Source organism: Paralichthys olivaceus, chromosome 16, assembly GCF_024713975.1.
Source record: "Paralichthys olivaceus isolate ysfri-2021 chromosome 16, ASM2471397v2, whole genome shotgun sequence".
NCBI lineage: Eukaryota > Metazoa > Chordata > Actinopteri > Pleuronectiformes > Paralichthyidae > Paralichthys > Paralichthys olivaceus.
The window spans coordinates 5,317,309-5,332,737 of NC_091108.1; the positions used below are offsets into that span (position 1 = coordinate 5,317,309).

General features: G+C 38.9%; 1 protein-coding gene across 7 annotated transcripts in view; it reads right to left on the reverse strand.

The window, feature by feature from the left end:
* Nucleotides 1-12,856, reverse strand: part of LOC109644001 (guanine nucleotide exchange factor VAV3-like) — a 42,158-nt gene extending 29,302 nt beyond the window's left edge. For 5 of the 7 annotated variants that reach the window (XM_020109289.2, XM_069511840.1, XM_069511837.1 and 2 more), the window contains exons 1-9: nucleotides 12,472-12,856; nucleotides 8,732-8,848; nucleotides 3,725-3,783; nucleotides 3,451-3,516; nucleotides 2,620-2,737; nucleotides 1,820-1,912; nucleotides 1,460-1,528; nucleotides 1,001-1,104; nucleotides 419-518 (exon numbers count right to left, since the gene is read on the reverse strand). In XM_020109289.2, the coding sequence (XP_019964848.2) occupies nucleotides 419-518; nucleotides 1,001-1,104; nucleotides 1,460-1,528; nucleotides 1,820-1,912; nucleotides 2,620-2,737; nucleotides 3,451-3,516; nucleotides 3,725-3,783; nucleotides 8,732-8,848; nucleotides 12,472-12,675 (930 nt within the window). In that variant the 5' untranslated portion in view covers nucleotides 12,676-12,856. The remainder of the gene's footprint in view (nucleotides 1-418; nucleotides 519-1,000; nucleotides 1,105-1,459; nucleotides 1,529-1,819; nucleotides 1,913-2,619; nucleotides 2,738-3,450; nucleotides 3,517-3,724; nucleotides 3,784-8,731; nucleotides 8,849-12,471) is intronic. The other 2 variants (XM_069511839.1, XM_069511838.1) reach the window with 1 other exon arrangement.
* Nucleotides 12,857-15,429: the final 2,573 nt, after the last annotated feature.

Below are 15,429 nucleotides of genomic sequence, written 5' to 3' on the forward strand. Positions count from 1 at the left end.
AAATACAACACGTTTGTGTCATTTTATTTTACGATACTGACATTTTTCACAAGCATGGGTCTACCAGGGCACAAAACTATGTATTTGCCACAGCTTTGTTCTGCTCTTGTGTTATTTTAGGGCAACGAAATGATTAAAACCCAGAGTTTGAGAAAATTGTGAGGTTGTGAGGATGAGTGAGGCCTAGTTTGTATTATTTTGTATATTCAACTGTATTCTAAGAGCAGTTGTGATGTATAGCTTGGTTTCTTTTTTCCTTACATTTTCTTTTAGCAGCAATTGTTTAGCAATTCTTACCCACAAACCATGCAATAAAAAAAATGCCACACTGTATGTGTAGTGCACAAAATAAACACTGGGGGTCACTGTAAAACGAGATATGTGTGTGTAAGTGAGGCAGCTTCTTCAGGTGTCAAACCTCCAGCTTCAGTCGAACGTCCTCTTTCTCTTTGCTGATGAGGTCTAAAACAGCGATGGCGATCTCCACCCGACTGCAGTAGATGCCATAAATGAGCAGTCTACAATTCAGAGGAAAGGCCGTGAAGTGAGAGCTCAAACAAGGTTTATACAACATATAAGAATTATTTATAGTACTGACAACAACATCCTTTATCGAACATGAGCAGGAAACAATCAAACGCAATGTGTGAATTATGTTGTACCTTCATCAAGAATGTTATAAACAACTCAGACAGAACTTTGTATCATAAACTGTCCAGAGTCAGAGTCTTTTTAACAGAGACAGCCGCTGGGTTGTCTCAACATTCTCAAGATCCAAAAAGAAAAGAAATCTCCCTGCACTCATTTTTCTGGTCCCTAACGAGATGTTACTGCCAGCCAATAAAATGTTTCCATCGGTGGCCTCTTTGACTTCCACGTGAACACACCTCACAGGCCTTACACAACATGTTGACTTGGAGAGAAGCTGCATTAACGATGCTCTTTCATGCTTTCGCCTGCAACCTCACGATAAATATGAATGACTGGTGTTCATGAATACCTCTCTTTGTAGCTGAGGAAAATCTGGTAGAGATTTAAGGCGTTTTTGTTCAAGATGGAATCCTGCACATCAACCATCAGGCTCTTGTGAACTTTAACCAGGTCCTGCAAAAGACAGAGAAGCTGTCAGTGGTCAGAAACATTTTGTTACGTCCGCCAAGGAGGTTATGTTTTCACAACTGTTAAGTCTTTGTTGGTTTGTCTGTAAGCAGGATTACACAAACACTGGATAAATTACCATGAAACCTACAGGTGGGATGCAGTATATGTCAAAGAAGAACCCATCAGTGTCCCAGGGAATAATTCATGGATCAAGATGGAAAAATAATCAGGCACATTTAGGGGACTGTCATCTATGAGTGGGTGAAATGTGGGGGGACTGCAGGGCCTTGGCGGAGGTTATGCGCGTCATCTTAGTTTTTAATGTTTTGTGACAACAAGGGAAAGTTGTGGGACTTACAGGAATGTTGAGAAAAATCCTGTCGATTTCAGCCGCAGAGAAGAACTTGGTGAGAGGATTCAGGAAATACTGGGGGGGGAAAACAATACAATAAATACAATCTCTAACTGACTGAGACTACAAACTAAACAGCTGTGGTTAAACTCAAACTGAAACCAGCTTCATATCAGATGGTAGATACCACGCTAATAGGAAATTGAGAAATGTGAATCTCCCTCACACAGAGAAATGTTGCGCTAAGTTTGCTGGATGATGTGCTGTTGAAATAATACTAATGACTTGCTCAATTCCGACCAGAGTAGAAAGAATTTAACAGGACATCTAACAGTATGTGATGTAGATGCAGACGAGGTTCAGAACCTTCTCGATGGACTCCAACGTCTCCGTGTATTTCTCCTCCGTCTGTTTGATCTCTGTCAGGCAGCAGATCCGCACATCGACCCCCGCCTGCTTCTGAAGAGACGCACATCTCAGAACATTTTTCACATTTATAACTGTCTGATGGAGAAACGTGTGGTTTTGCTTCTTCATGTTTTTTTTGCTCGTTTACTTCCGTCGTGAAGAAAGTGAAATATTCAGTACGTGCAGATTCTTTTTTATTTGAATCCATTTTATCCCATCTGATATTTGTACTGTATCGCATTTCATTAAAGATCATCTACCACGTTTATGTGAAATGTATAGTAAGTCATTTTATGTACCGATATTATATACAACATGTCATTGTTATAGATTAGGATATCAAATACTATGATTATAATGGTTCTCTACACTTGTATTAGTTACAATATTAAAAGGCTGCTTTCATCTTCACCCATCTTTAACAATTATCCACTAATATGATATAAAGAATGAATTTGAATGAAATTTCCCTGGGGGAGGGGTCTGTTTGCATTATGAGTACTTATATGTAATTGTTTATTTAAAGATATAGTAAAAATAAGATAACATATGTACTCTTTTACCTTGTGACTACTATACTGTTATGACTATATGTTTAGGTGAGAAATTTCCATGTAAAGGTTTTGCAACATTTAAATCCAACAGCATACTGTGTGTGTGTGTGTGTGTGTGTGTGTGTGTGTGTGTGTGTGTGTGTGTGTGTGTGTGTGTGTGTGTGTGTGTGTGTGTGTGTGTGTGTGTGTGTGTGTGTGTGGTACCAGTGGGGGAGGCTGCTCAGTCCTCATGAGATCTTCGTAGATCTCTCCACCTGTGCAGTCCTCCTCCAGCCCGTAGACCACCGCGTACAAGTCGTCCTCGTCCTCAAGGACATTCTCACTATAACACACAAACATGCACACACACATTAGCATCTCTAAAATGTATTGATTGTTTCAGACATGGGATAATTGTGTTTGATGAGACAATTATAGCAGTTGGGTTCAGACAGGTACCATGAATGGATGCGTAGTGTGTGTCAGGTTCAGCATTAACAGTAAAACATGTACAGGTGTAAAACTATAAGCGAAAAACTTTCCGTACATCCTCTGTGTGACGACAAATAATTTTTCCTCCCATTAAAATAATAGAGTCATATGATAATAAATTAAACAATAAGACTCAACAGCTGTTTGCTTCACACTCATTTACCCCTCATTAATTACTAATCAGTGCATTTATTAGATTAAACACTACAAAAATGAAGAGTTCAGATAAATCATGATTTGGAAATCTGATGTGACGTGAAAAACAAACAGTGTTTCCGTTCTGTACATATTTGATGATTATTCGTCTTAACTCTCGAGCGAGCTGTCAAACAGCCCATCCAGAACCTTGATGTGGGCGGGATGCAAGCATTCAGTAAAAACATGCAGAATTACTCATTCATTTCCTCTGACAGTACCAGAGAAACGGAGCCGAGCCTTCAACCAACACATGTGGGTGTCCAGACCCCAGGAGAGCATGGATGATGAGACGTTCTGCTTCTGAGCAAAATAATCATGTACTATCAGCAGCAGTAATGGCCCCACAGAGAGCAGCGTCATACGTACTCAATCAAGTCTTCCAGATTACTGTAGATGTCCTCGTCTTTCAGGGTCTCCTCCATCGGGAAGGGCCTGGAAACGACAGCACAGCAGGTTCAGTGTTAAACTGAATAAACTCTACAGAGAAACTACCGGGGCGACTAAGGGTAGGAGATATTAAAATATCTGCAGCGGTCAGAAAGTTTGGAATATTTTACAGATTCACCAATGCAGCTTTAAATAAAAACAAGAAATAGAAGCTTTACTAAGATTCACTGATCTCAAATAAACTTCGACTTACTTGAATCCTGCTTGCTGTGCAACTGTTGTGTACGAGAGCTGAGACAGCGTGTCCATTACCTGGTGAAAGAAAGAAAGAGAGCGTCCATCGTCAGTGGTCCAAACACAAATGTTCAGCTCTAAACATTAGTTCACACCTGGAATTAAATGATCAGATCTCACTTCATCGCTCTATACATAAATACACATATTGTTTCTGTTGGTAAAAACCAAATACTGCAGTTTTTAGCTAGTGTGACTACAGATGTTGACCACGTGTTTGTGTCAGTGACAGAAGCTGCGTCTCAGTTCGACTAGTCTGTCCCATTTCAAAGGATCCTTCACACGTCAAGAACTTGTCCTTTCATCCCTGAGAAACAGAGGGTTCACCAGGTGGATCCTTCCAGGCCCAACATATCCCAGGATTCATTGCCCATCAGTGACAAACTGTTTTTTAAAGAGGTAACGGCGCAGGCAAGTGCCGAGACGTTAGCAGCCATTCAGCAACCAAAGACTAAAGAAATCCCCAATAAAACAATAGGAGCAACACATTAACAATTAGTTAGCAACCAGCTAACACATAGAAAACACATGTAACACCTTGGGGAATATTTAGCATGTGCTTTAGCTTACAGTTAGCACTGTCCAAATAGTTAGTAACACCTCAACTACAAGCATGAAAACACTGAACTGTTGCATTGTGGTGTCACCGACAATACTGAAAATGAAATCAACAACTTCAATTGATGAGTCAATCATTTTTTATTCTTTTCTAAAATATATTGTTTTATTATTCATTTTAATTCCTTAAAGCAAACGTTTGATATGGTTCCAGTCACTGGTCGACTCCAGTCAATGCTACAGCTTGAAAAAGAGCTTATTCTATATCTTTGAAAATTTCTAATTTAGTTGATAGATTATGGATCGAAACACTGTCACTAGTGGCAGCCAAGAATAATCCACAGAGAGGGGACCCAAAAGATGTTTTGGAGAAATCTTTATTATTTGATATAGTATTTCAGAAGGATAACTTACTGTGTGTTCAGAGTTAAAATGAGATTATATAAGATTTAACTTTTCACACAACAAAATGACAGTTTGGTCTCTGCAGAGTCACAGACTTGAACATTTGATTTATAACTTTTTGTTAAAACTTGGCTTTTATTTGTTGCTTTTTTTGCTCACGTTGCTCAGGGGATTTAAAATGCATTTTGTAAGTAGGCCACACTAACCACGGGCTAGCAAACTCACTGTGGTCCACGGCGAGTTTGCTTTTCACATGTGGCTGCAGCTGTGTCAGATCATCAAACAAGTCAAGCGAGAGAAGTCGTTTTGAACACGTCTTCCAAGGATTTACACTTTATTAGTAAATTGAAGAAATGTTTCCAGCGCATTTGTGAGTTCTTCAGGCTCTTTTGAAGATCCTATGCTTCATGATATGCTGCATGATTTAACTATCTGCGATTAATATGTGACAGGTGTGATGTGTAGCAGAATTTAATTTTAAACTAATGAAAAGTAATTCAATCTAGATTAATTAATAGATAATGGTAATTATAGATTTGTCATTTTCTATTTATAATTCAAATGTATGTTATCTATTTTTAATTACAGCAAATCAAAGTTTTTTTCTAAACCAACTGATTCTCTTGTGACCTTCAGGTGTATCATTGTGGAATAATCACACACGGCTGACTACTTAGATCATCTCACATTGTAATGTAAGTAAGTTGTAAGTAATCAGCCGTGTGTGATTTTTTCTTTTTGTTTCATTTAAGACAGAAGTTTGAGTACTGTAAGTAGTCAATAATTCAGATGCCGTTTGTAGTTTTGAAGCTGGTCTATCATGTGGCAAAAAATATTTCATACCACATCACCAGACACCTGGGTTCAGCCACAAACAAGTGCAACTCATTCACACAGGAAGAGGAGAAAAGGTGCAAACAAACAGGCTGCTTTATCTCACCCGGTCAAAACAGTATTTCCCAACACTGCTGGTGAATGCAAATCTTACTTGCAGTGCTGTTACTTACTTCTTCATACCAGAAATTATAAAATAAGCAAATTAACTGATTAACTAATTATTTTTGAAGGATTTCTAAGGACCCCCCTTTATGTCCATTATTTAACTATTTCTGCAACAGTATTTGCTCCAGCATTACCCTCAGTGTTTGTGGAATCTGTCCTTTTGCGAGATCTGATAAAGGAACAGTCTCCAGACTCATTTGTACTAAAAGACGTGCACAAATAAAGTCCTCTTATTCACACACACACACACAGACACACACACACACACACACACACACACACCTCCACAGATGCTGACACACCAGTCGTGCAGAGGTTTGAGGGTTTCCATAGCGTGACCTTTTCCTGACGACCATTCTGTCTCTGTCTTCCCGAAAAAGTGGGAAGCAAGTTTAACGTCAAGTAGGTTTTCACTTTGGTGTTTTGATGCATATCATTGAACTAAATAAGTAGAAAGAGACTGGAAAGATAAAATATAACGATAAAGATAAGACAAGAACTTTACCAAAGTACCAAAGCAGAATCCAAAAAAAGCAATACAAAAAAATAATGACACAACAATGAAATGTCTCAAACTAAATGTGTGAAGAATATATAAAATATATGTTTTTCTGATGATATTGTTTTTCATGATGATTTATGTGAATGTGAGACAAGAAATGGTTTGCACATTATTAAATATCGTATATCTAGCAGGGTGGGGGGGGGTTAACTGCACTTTTCTGTTCGAATGAATTTGGAACAAGTTAAAATTAAAACTGTTTAGTATCATTGAAAGTCAAGAGAAGAAACACATTTCATCTCTCAGACCTCCAGGCAGCTGCATAGAGTCAGTGTGGCTGCTCGAGGTGAAGCCTGTAGTAAGTCACGGCAGGAAAGTAGGTTAGAGAGCTCTCATTAGATATTCAGCGGACTAATGCTCAGTCTACGGCTCGAGTTGGCACAACCCAGTGCGAGTGGATTAGACCGTGGCTGAGATTTGAGATGTTCTCTTTTGGATGTTTTTCTGGAAAATAAGGAAGAGATTGAGCATTTCTCGTTCAGCCGTACAACACTTCCTGGAGTCAATCCAGTCCAATCACTAAACCTGCAAACAGCCGTATTTTTAACTAACGATGTGGGGGGTGGGAATAGAAATGATGGCAGTGCAATCTTGCCCCACCGTAAGCTTGTTTGTTTGATGGACAACTCTTTAACACGACTGAGATTATGGAGCCCTGCTTGGATGTGCTGTACATATTTGCAGGCACCACCTCCTCTGCAGGATTATCAGTGGGCAGATTAACTGGAAGCTTCTTTAGAACATAACACACTGAATGGAAAGGAAATAGTCTGTGTGGGGAACTGCACGTAAAGCTCAGAATGCAACCCCCTTATAGTTCTCTCTTTTTTCCATTCTCCGTTGCCTGCAAGGAAATGATTTAACCATTGTTCAAATGTGTAATATGCCTAAATAAAGACGATTGATATTCTTATCTCTGTGCACTGCCAAGAGATTTTATTCAAAACACCTGAGAATCAGGCATATGTGAAAAAACTACATGAGATGACATAAAAGGATAGAAACAAATCTTTATCAAGTAAAATATTGCATGAGGTAAATAACTCACATTAAACCCTTTTGAAAGGCTTTTATTATCTTTGTTATTTTAAATCTACTGAATTAATATATTCATTATCTTAGTACAAATTAAATCTGCTCTAGTAGTTTTGGCTATGAACCATCTTTATAAACAATCTATGGTTAGAAGTGGTTAGTAATACTTTCTCTATGGATCGCCTATAAATTATCTGACGACTCTGAACGCTTCGAGGCAAAGGTAAGCACCAAATGCTCTGAAGTAAGGAAATGTGAGTGAGTGTCCATTGGGTTAATTCAGGCTGCTGTGCTGCGAGTGAGAGTCCACTGAGGAGCGAGGAGAAGTGCACTACAAAACCACTGACCTGATAACACTGTGGACTCACAATAACACAGCAATAAAAAACAGAGTCGACCGACCCCTTCAGACAGACAGACAGACAGACACACACACACACACACACACACACACACACACACACACAGAGAGAAAGATGCTCGGCAATGTTTGGAGGAAAATGGAATGCTTTTAAACTAATGTACACACACACACACACACACGCCTTGCTTCCAAAAGAGGCAAACACACTTTACCTCTGACTCGCCCCATATCACATGGTTTAGAGTTCATCATATAGGAACATAAATGTGTGAATGTCAGATCTACCACAGTTTTTCTATATTGCAACATTTCGATTCCCTGTTGAAGTTAAAATAAGCAAATTGAGTGACTGCAGTGACGACAACTTACTTATTGTCAACAATTTTTCTTTGCTTCATGCACTTACTTTTACTTTTTACACAACTATGACATTAAATGTGTGATTTGCAAGATACTTTTACAGAAACACATGTTCTACCTAGTCTGGATTTCACATGGGAGTTTTCTGCTTACATTAATCTCAAGAGAGCATTACATAATTTAATTTTGATTCATCACTTCTCGATTGATGCAGCTGTGGACCAACAATTTGAAATACTGTGTAGAAAAAATAAAGCTTTCTCTTTAGCCTTGTGAGAAGTGTTGCAGCTTCCAATGTATGACAAGCTGCTTTGTAAACCGGGGAACAATTTTGTTTTTTGTGTGAAACATTCTCAGATTGTGAGCTGTTTTTCTCAACAATACATCTGATAAAAACCTGTTATCTGAATTTGGAACACAGCCACTACAAGCCTTATTATCACTCAACTGTAGTTGATGCCACAGATGAACAGTAGATTACTTCAAAACAAATACATTTTCTTAGAAAACAGCTTAAAATGGAATAGATTCTGAGAAGCTCATGGACTTTCACAAGTTGTTGCATCTAAAGAAGATGGCAGCTAAAAGGAGAACTGTTGGAGAATATCATCATATGTGAAAAGGCAGGATTGATTCTTCGTGTGGTGGCAGGAAAACATAACGATGGATGTGAATGTTACCTTTCCGAAGTCTCGAACATCAAAGAGATCAAAGGGTTCAAATAAGTCGCATTTCTTCATCCCAAACACGTCGTAGCACGACATCAGGAACGTGCGGATGTTCTTCAAGCACAGGAACTGCACAGAGCAACCAAAGAAACTTTATTAGCTTCCCTTATCACTTACAGTAACTTTTCATTTTCTAGAATCACGTAAAGGATATTGCTGACAATAATGTGCATTATTATTTATCCAAAAGTATATGTGTTTGACATCCACCTGAACCAGGTATGCATGAGATGCTCATATCTTTGAAATATTACAAATTAGATATCTACAACCAACTTTTCTTTGCAGAATTTAAAGTAATCCAGTGTACAGTGACACTGTTTCTGTAAGAAATTGCTCTGTTTTAAATCTAATTCATTAATACCCTGAGGACGACAGATTCATCTCAAGTCATATCTGTTGTTTTGGGGCTGCAACTAAAATTTCAGATATCTCCTGCAGGAATAAAATCTACAACTACTAGATTCTGTTTTAATGTAAATAAACCTCTGAGAATGTCAGGATGTCTTGAAAGAAGCGAAGCGAACACACATCCTGCAAACTGAAAGGGTGAGTGGGAAAAGTTGTGCAGACAATGTCATTATGGTTATGGGTTAGGTTTGTGTTAAAACATATTACTCTAAATGTGCGCTTCAAGATGGACGGGCACATTTTTAAAATATCTTCATCCATTAATTAAATAAATTGATAGATATACATCAGGGAGTAATAAAGGGCTGAAACGAACACATTTGAAATATATTTGATATATAAATTCATGTTTGAGTCAAGCTCTGGCTAATTAAACAAAAAAATCACTTACACATGTAGTGCTATAAAGTATTCATGCAGAAAACAAGTACCAGCATAATTAACTCTTTTTGAGCACATTATTAAGTGATGACTAAACAAGAAGCTGAATATGTGATAATTTACAGTATGTAAATAGATTCTCAGGAACAGATAGGCCACTTTTTATCAGGCCATCGTGGAGGCGCCTGTAATTACTCCACCGCCCTCTGGGGCCCTGTTTGTCTGCGGAGGAAGGGCACAAATCCACCAGCCTCATACCCCTGAATATAGTCAACGCTCTGGAGCAGCTTTTTGTCTTCATGTCTACTTTGAGGGTAAAATGGAGCATGTTGTTTGTTTTTATATTATTTGTTGCTGCACCATTTATTTGCTGATGGGGAAACTTCTCTTTGGATCTCACTCATTTCTCTCTGAAAACATAAAGTTAATAATGTAGGAAAAGCTAAGAATGTAAGTGCTCATTCAATCATGATTTATACATAAGCCATTTACTGTGTGGACTCTGTGTTTCCTTTCTTAGGCCCAACATACACTATGATAATATAGTACTTTTAACCACATCATCACAGTACACTGCACCCTCACCCTCCACTCCATTACCTTCATGCCCTTGATTGTACTTCTAGGATCGTAGGTCAGCAGGGCACAATGAAAGGGCCATTTAAAATCTGGCACACATGCTTTTCTCAACCATAGTCAGATGGCCTACAGCTGCAGGCTGTGACTTTCCATTGTCCAGCATTTTATGCACCGTGTTCGCTTTCACTCTCTGTCAAGAGGATAAAGACAAGTAGACGCACACTGACGGAGCACAGAACTCTGCGGAGCGGAAACTGACATTTATTTATCACGACAGTAAATATCTTTTTGGATAGATGTGTAAAACTAAAAACAGTTTCTCTGATTCTATCTTTTTGAAAGTGCCTGAACTTTCAAAAACAAACCCAACGAAGTCCAACAGCAAATGATCAGTTCTACTTGTGTAAATGCTATTTTGTGTGGTGGCCTCATGTCATGCATTCTTTGACATTTAGATTTAACTCTGCTGCAGATTACTTGGAATCCAATGTTTTTTGAGACAGGGTCAAATGCAACATTCTTAAAATAAAGATAACCAACTGCAATGTTGCACAGGAAGTCTTGTTCTTACACTATGACATATTACAAGTATGGCACTCAATTGAAAAAATAAATATTAAATTAAGCTGAAACAAATTACACACACTAATAGAAATGAGTCCCCTAAGTATGCCAGAATTTTTTCTAAGTATACATGAATTATTCTGTTTTAAAATCGCCTTTTTCTTGCAACGTTAAAGAAAGTGATACAAATATTCCTGAATCCACAACCTAAACCAGATCTGCACCAAATTTGAATGTGTTCTTCCCTGACCCAAACTGCATCCTTCCACTGAGTTTTGTGATAATTTGTCCAGTACTTTTTATGTAACCTTGTTCAAACCAACCAACAAACAGACGTTGAGGAGTGAAAACTAACAAAGGCATGAAAACTATTAGTGAGTAACCACGTTTGTTGAGTTTATTGCCATAATGAGATATAGTGCAACAAACATCAGCTGCATTTGTATCAGGGAAGATGCTTTTCACCACATTAAGATATTATATAATGTAGCCTAACTTTAACTCAAACACTGAGATTAAGTATCCTGTCGTGATGTGATCTATGTTAGAAGATAAATACAAAATCTTCAATCAAAATGTGTCTAGTTTCTCTGTGTGTTGAACTCACAATGTCTCCTTATGGATAACTACACTTGTTGGGCCTCAGTCTCAGTGGCGAGCCGACCACAAGCCGCTGCACAAATAGTCAGCGTTCCCAAATTAATGGGCGGATCAAAGCCAGGATGTTATCAGGCGTCTCCAGTGGCAGCGGGAGGAACAATAAGTAAAGGTTGCTCAGTCAAACCTTACTCCACTCATGTGGGTTTCTCAGGCTGGAGGAAATATAGAGCTCTGTCACTTATTCCAGGGCCGTCCTCACAAAGTCAGGGAAACAGTACGCAGCAAGTCTGTTTGTGGCCAGGGTCTGACAGAGGTCACTGTGAGGCCTTAATGTTTACAGTGACAGTTATCAGTTTGAGAGGGAGCCAGAGGAAAAGACGACAGCTCCCAGGCTGATGGGACTTGGTGAGTGTGGCAGATGGAACCTGATCAAAAACTCGCCTTAGGCTGCAAAGCTTGACAATTGACTGGTCTGTTTGAGAATCATGGAATAACCTAAAGGTGCAGAAAATGAAACTACCCCCACACCTCTGCATGAAACTGTGCAATAAGTACGTGCTTGTCGTTTCCTCATCACACACGTTGACATGTGGTAGGAATGCTCCATTCATTGCAGTTCTTTTATTCACAAGTCACTATTTACCTCTTTTATCTCATTTTATTTCAGCTTTAAACCATTTTAAACCCTGCTTTCTGAATTTAATGGATCTCTTTTAATTTGTCTTTGTGTAGTTTATGTCCCCGTGCACATTGAATCTGTGTGAAATGTGCTTTGTAAATAAAACTGCCTCACCTTCATGCAAAGCACATTTTATAGGCTCCGAGTCACAGCATTTCTCCAGTCCCTTGCACAAGTTAGTTTCCATATATATCTTTGTGCACAGTCTATATTTTGCAACAGAAAAGGAGAGGGGACAGACAGAAAAGGATAGAGGATGCACAGAAAAGGAGAGGGACAGATAGATAAGGAGAGAGGAAAGAAAAGGATAGAGGACAGACAGAAAAGGATAAAGGACGGATGGAAAATGATAGAGAGAAAAGGAGAGAGGAGAGACAGAAAATGATAGAGGAGAGAGGACAGGCAGAAAGGGATAGGGGACAGACTGAAATGGATAGAGGACAGCCAGATAGAGGACATACAGACAGGTGGACTGCACCTGTGACATCTGCGGCCTGAGGTTGATCTCTTTCAGGTTGATGGTGTGGGGTCTCAGGTTGTTCAGCAGCTGGCACAGCAGCACCCCGTCCCGCAGGGTTTGCGCCAGGTCGAACACCTGCGCCGTGTCCGTGGTCACCCGGTGGTTCATGGGCAGCACGTTGCAGCCGATAAGCCAAACCGTGCACTGCCTCCAGTGCTCCATGTTGTCGGTGGTTAAACCAAGCGGGTCAGTGCAGCGTGTGTCCCGGAAACTTTGTCCCCGTCTCTTACGTGGGCATGATGGACTGAGACAAAACTGCGCTCAGCTCAGCTGGTTCTTCCCTCTGAGCTCCAGCTTGTTCTCCGGAGGACGCACATCTGCTCAGCGGAGAAACCCCCCCTGTCTGTCTGTCTGTCAACTTCCCCTTCCTCCTTCTGTCAGCTTCCTCAGGGGTGGATCCAACTCCCATCAGCTGTTTTCTCCACTTACACTAAACACACATTTCCTCTGTTCAAAATAACAATAATTATTATTAGAAACTTTATCTGTATCGCACCTTTCATTCAAGAACTGCAGCTCAAAGTGCTTCACAATTTAGATACAAATAAAAACATTTAAAAACGAAAATGAAATAGGATGAGAATGGATTTAAAAGTCACACAAGAACATGTCATTAAAATGATTTTTTTAAAGACATTACATTACATTTTAAAAATGCATTCAAACAGAAAGTGATAGAAAAGAAGAGCATAGGGGCTGAGGGCTTTACTCACTTTAGGTTTAGTTTGATTTATCTGTATTTCCTCATTTCAACCCCAGGCTGTGAAATGAGCTGCTGGACCCCCCTCATGCTTTCCACTGTAAGAGTGAGTAATTAGAATATTTCTGGCAAACACAATACTATTATAATAATTTATCATTTAAGATGTAATTATACTTTATTATTAGTAGTAGTAGTAGTAGTAGTAGTAGTAGTAGTAGTAGTAGCAGTAGTATTAATTGTAGTGGTAGTAGTAGTGGTAGTGTAGTACTGGTGGAGGTGTATTCCTTACTTTTAAAATGAGTTGAGTTCATATTCCTATAGAAACGAATGGGGAAAGCTGCAGAATCTAATTGTGAAGTTTAGCGTGTTTTTTTTGTGTTGACACATCAGTAGATTTTGAATCAACGCTGAGGTTAAATACAAATACCTGATAAAAAATGATTAATTGACTATTAAGGTGGTTTTCAATTAAAGTTCTCCAGCACTTATTATAAGGAGCTGTGTGTGACTGTGTCTGTAAGTAAACCCCCTCCCCCACACTCTCAGCTGACATTCCATGTGGATTATAAACGATTTTGACAGGTTACTATAATCTGAGTTTTTTGAGGCATGTTATCTATAACCAGATAGAAAAGAATCAAGGGATCTAACAGAGGCAAGGAGAAGCACATCGTCCTGCCACAGGATTTCGATGTAATGCTGTAGATCACTGTCAGTGAGCTCGTGACATAAACACAGGAAGGAAGCCGAGGGATCCCGTCATATTTTACCCTGTGTGGGAGAGCCAGATGTTTCCTCAGACATTGATCAAGTTTATGGACTTGATATGACACTCTGATAAGATTTTCTGACTATGAATACAGAATAAATCATATAATGCAATGAAAATAATGTCTATACTATATCAGATCATATCATAACAAACACATTGTTAGTTCTGTCTTTTAGCAGTTTCTTACACAAACACTATACAAAACTGAAACCCTATAATTTCAGCATTACACTGGTGGATTTAACTATTATACCATTAACGTGACATGTCAATGTGACAGCTGTGACATGTCAATCTTTAGTTTATGAACAAGGCCTATTGTCTGATAGCTGGAGTCAGGAGAAGTGGCTGCCTGATTTAGGTTGGGTTAGGCTAGGTTATCTAATCTTAGGTTAGATGAGGTTTTACCTTAGCTTAGCCTATTTTAGGTGAGGTGAGGTTAGGTTAAGTCAGGTTATGCTGTCTTATTTTAGCTTAGTTTAGGTTAGGGTAGGTTAGGTTAGGTTAGCTTAGCTTAGTTGATATTATCTTAGTTTAGGTTAGGTTAAGTTTGGTTAGGTTAGGTCAGGTTATATTAAGTCAATTAAGGTTATGTGAGGCTAGGTTAGCAAAAGTATCTATAATGTTGCTGGTTATTCAAATCAATTCCATCCTGTCCCCAAGCTTCCCAGAGCATTTCTGGGAACCGTTCTTGTTACATGTTTTTCCTCATTATTGAGTTTTTGTTTTGTTTCTCTTTTTGTTCCATCTCTGGACATGTCGTGCATTTCCCCTAATGTTTGTGCTTTTTACACTCTCCTCAGGATTCACTGTGGTGGAGACCTCAACAGAGCTAAAAGGACCAACGACCAATGGACTTTATTTTGCCAGGTGGACAAAAACATAGCTTCAACACTTTCTCAACTTAGTCTAAGTGATGAGAGTGTTTTCAGTTCATTGCACTGCCCCCGAGTGGCCAAAGCTGTCACAATCACACCACTAAAAACCAAAACCTTTCTGAGTTAGTTACAAATAATGAAAACATAGAACATGTGTCAGTTTCACAGAAGTGAACAAAGTGAGAAACTGGTGATTTTGCATATATTTTGTAATAATTAGCAGGTAAACACACATGTATGCTACTGCTGATTGTTTGGCATTTTAAAGTTATAAGTGTCTGTACAAATCCTCTCATATTTAAAAGCATCTCTCTCGGAGCAGGCCCTGAGCTTGCCAAAACATGGCGGCCTCCGTACAGAGGGTCCCCTCGATTTAAATATAAAGTATTTAAATATAAAAGGCCTTTTCTGGGGTAAAGAAAACTACAATTCATCGGTTTAGATGAAACAAACTTGTGAAAACTTCATGAGGGTTATTCTACATTAAATGTCTGTTCCTTTGCACCAAAACTTACACACTGGACCTTTAAGATGTAAATATAAAGTATTTAAATACAAAGGTC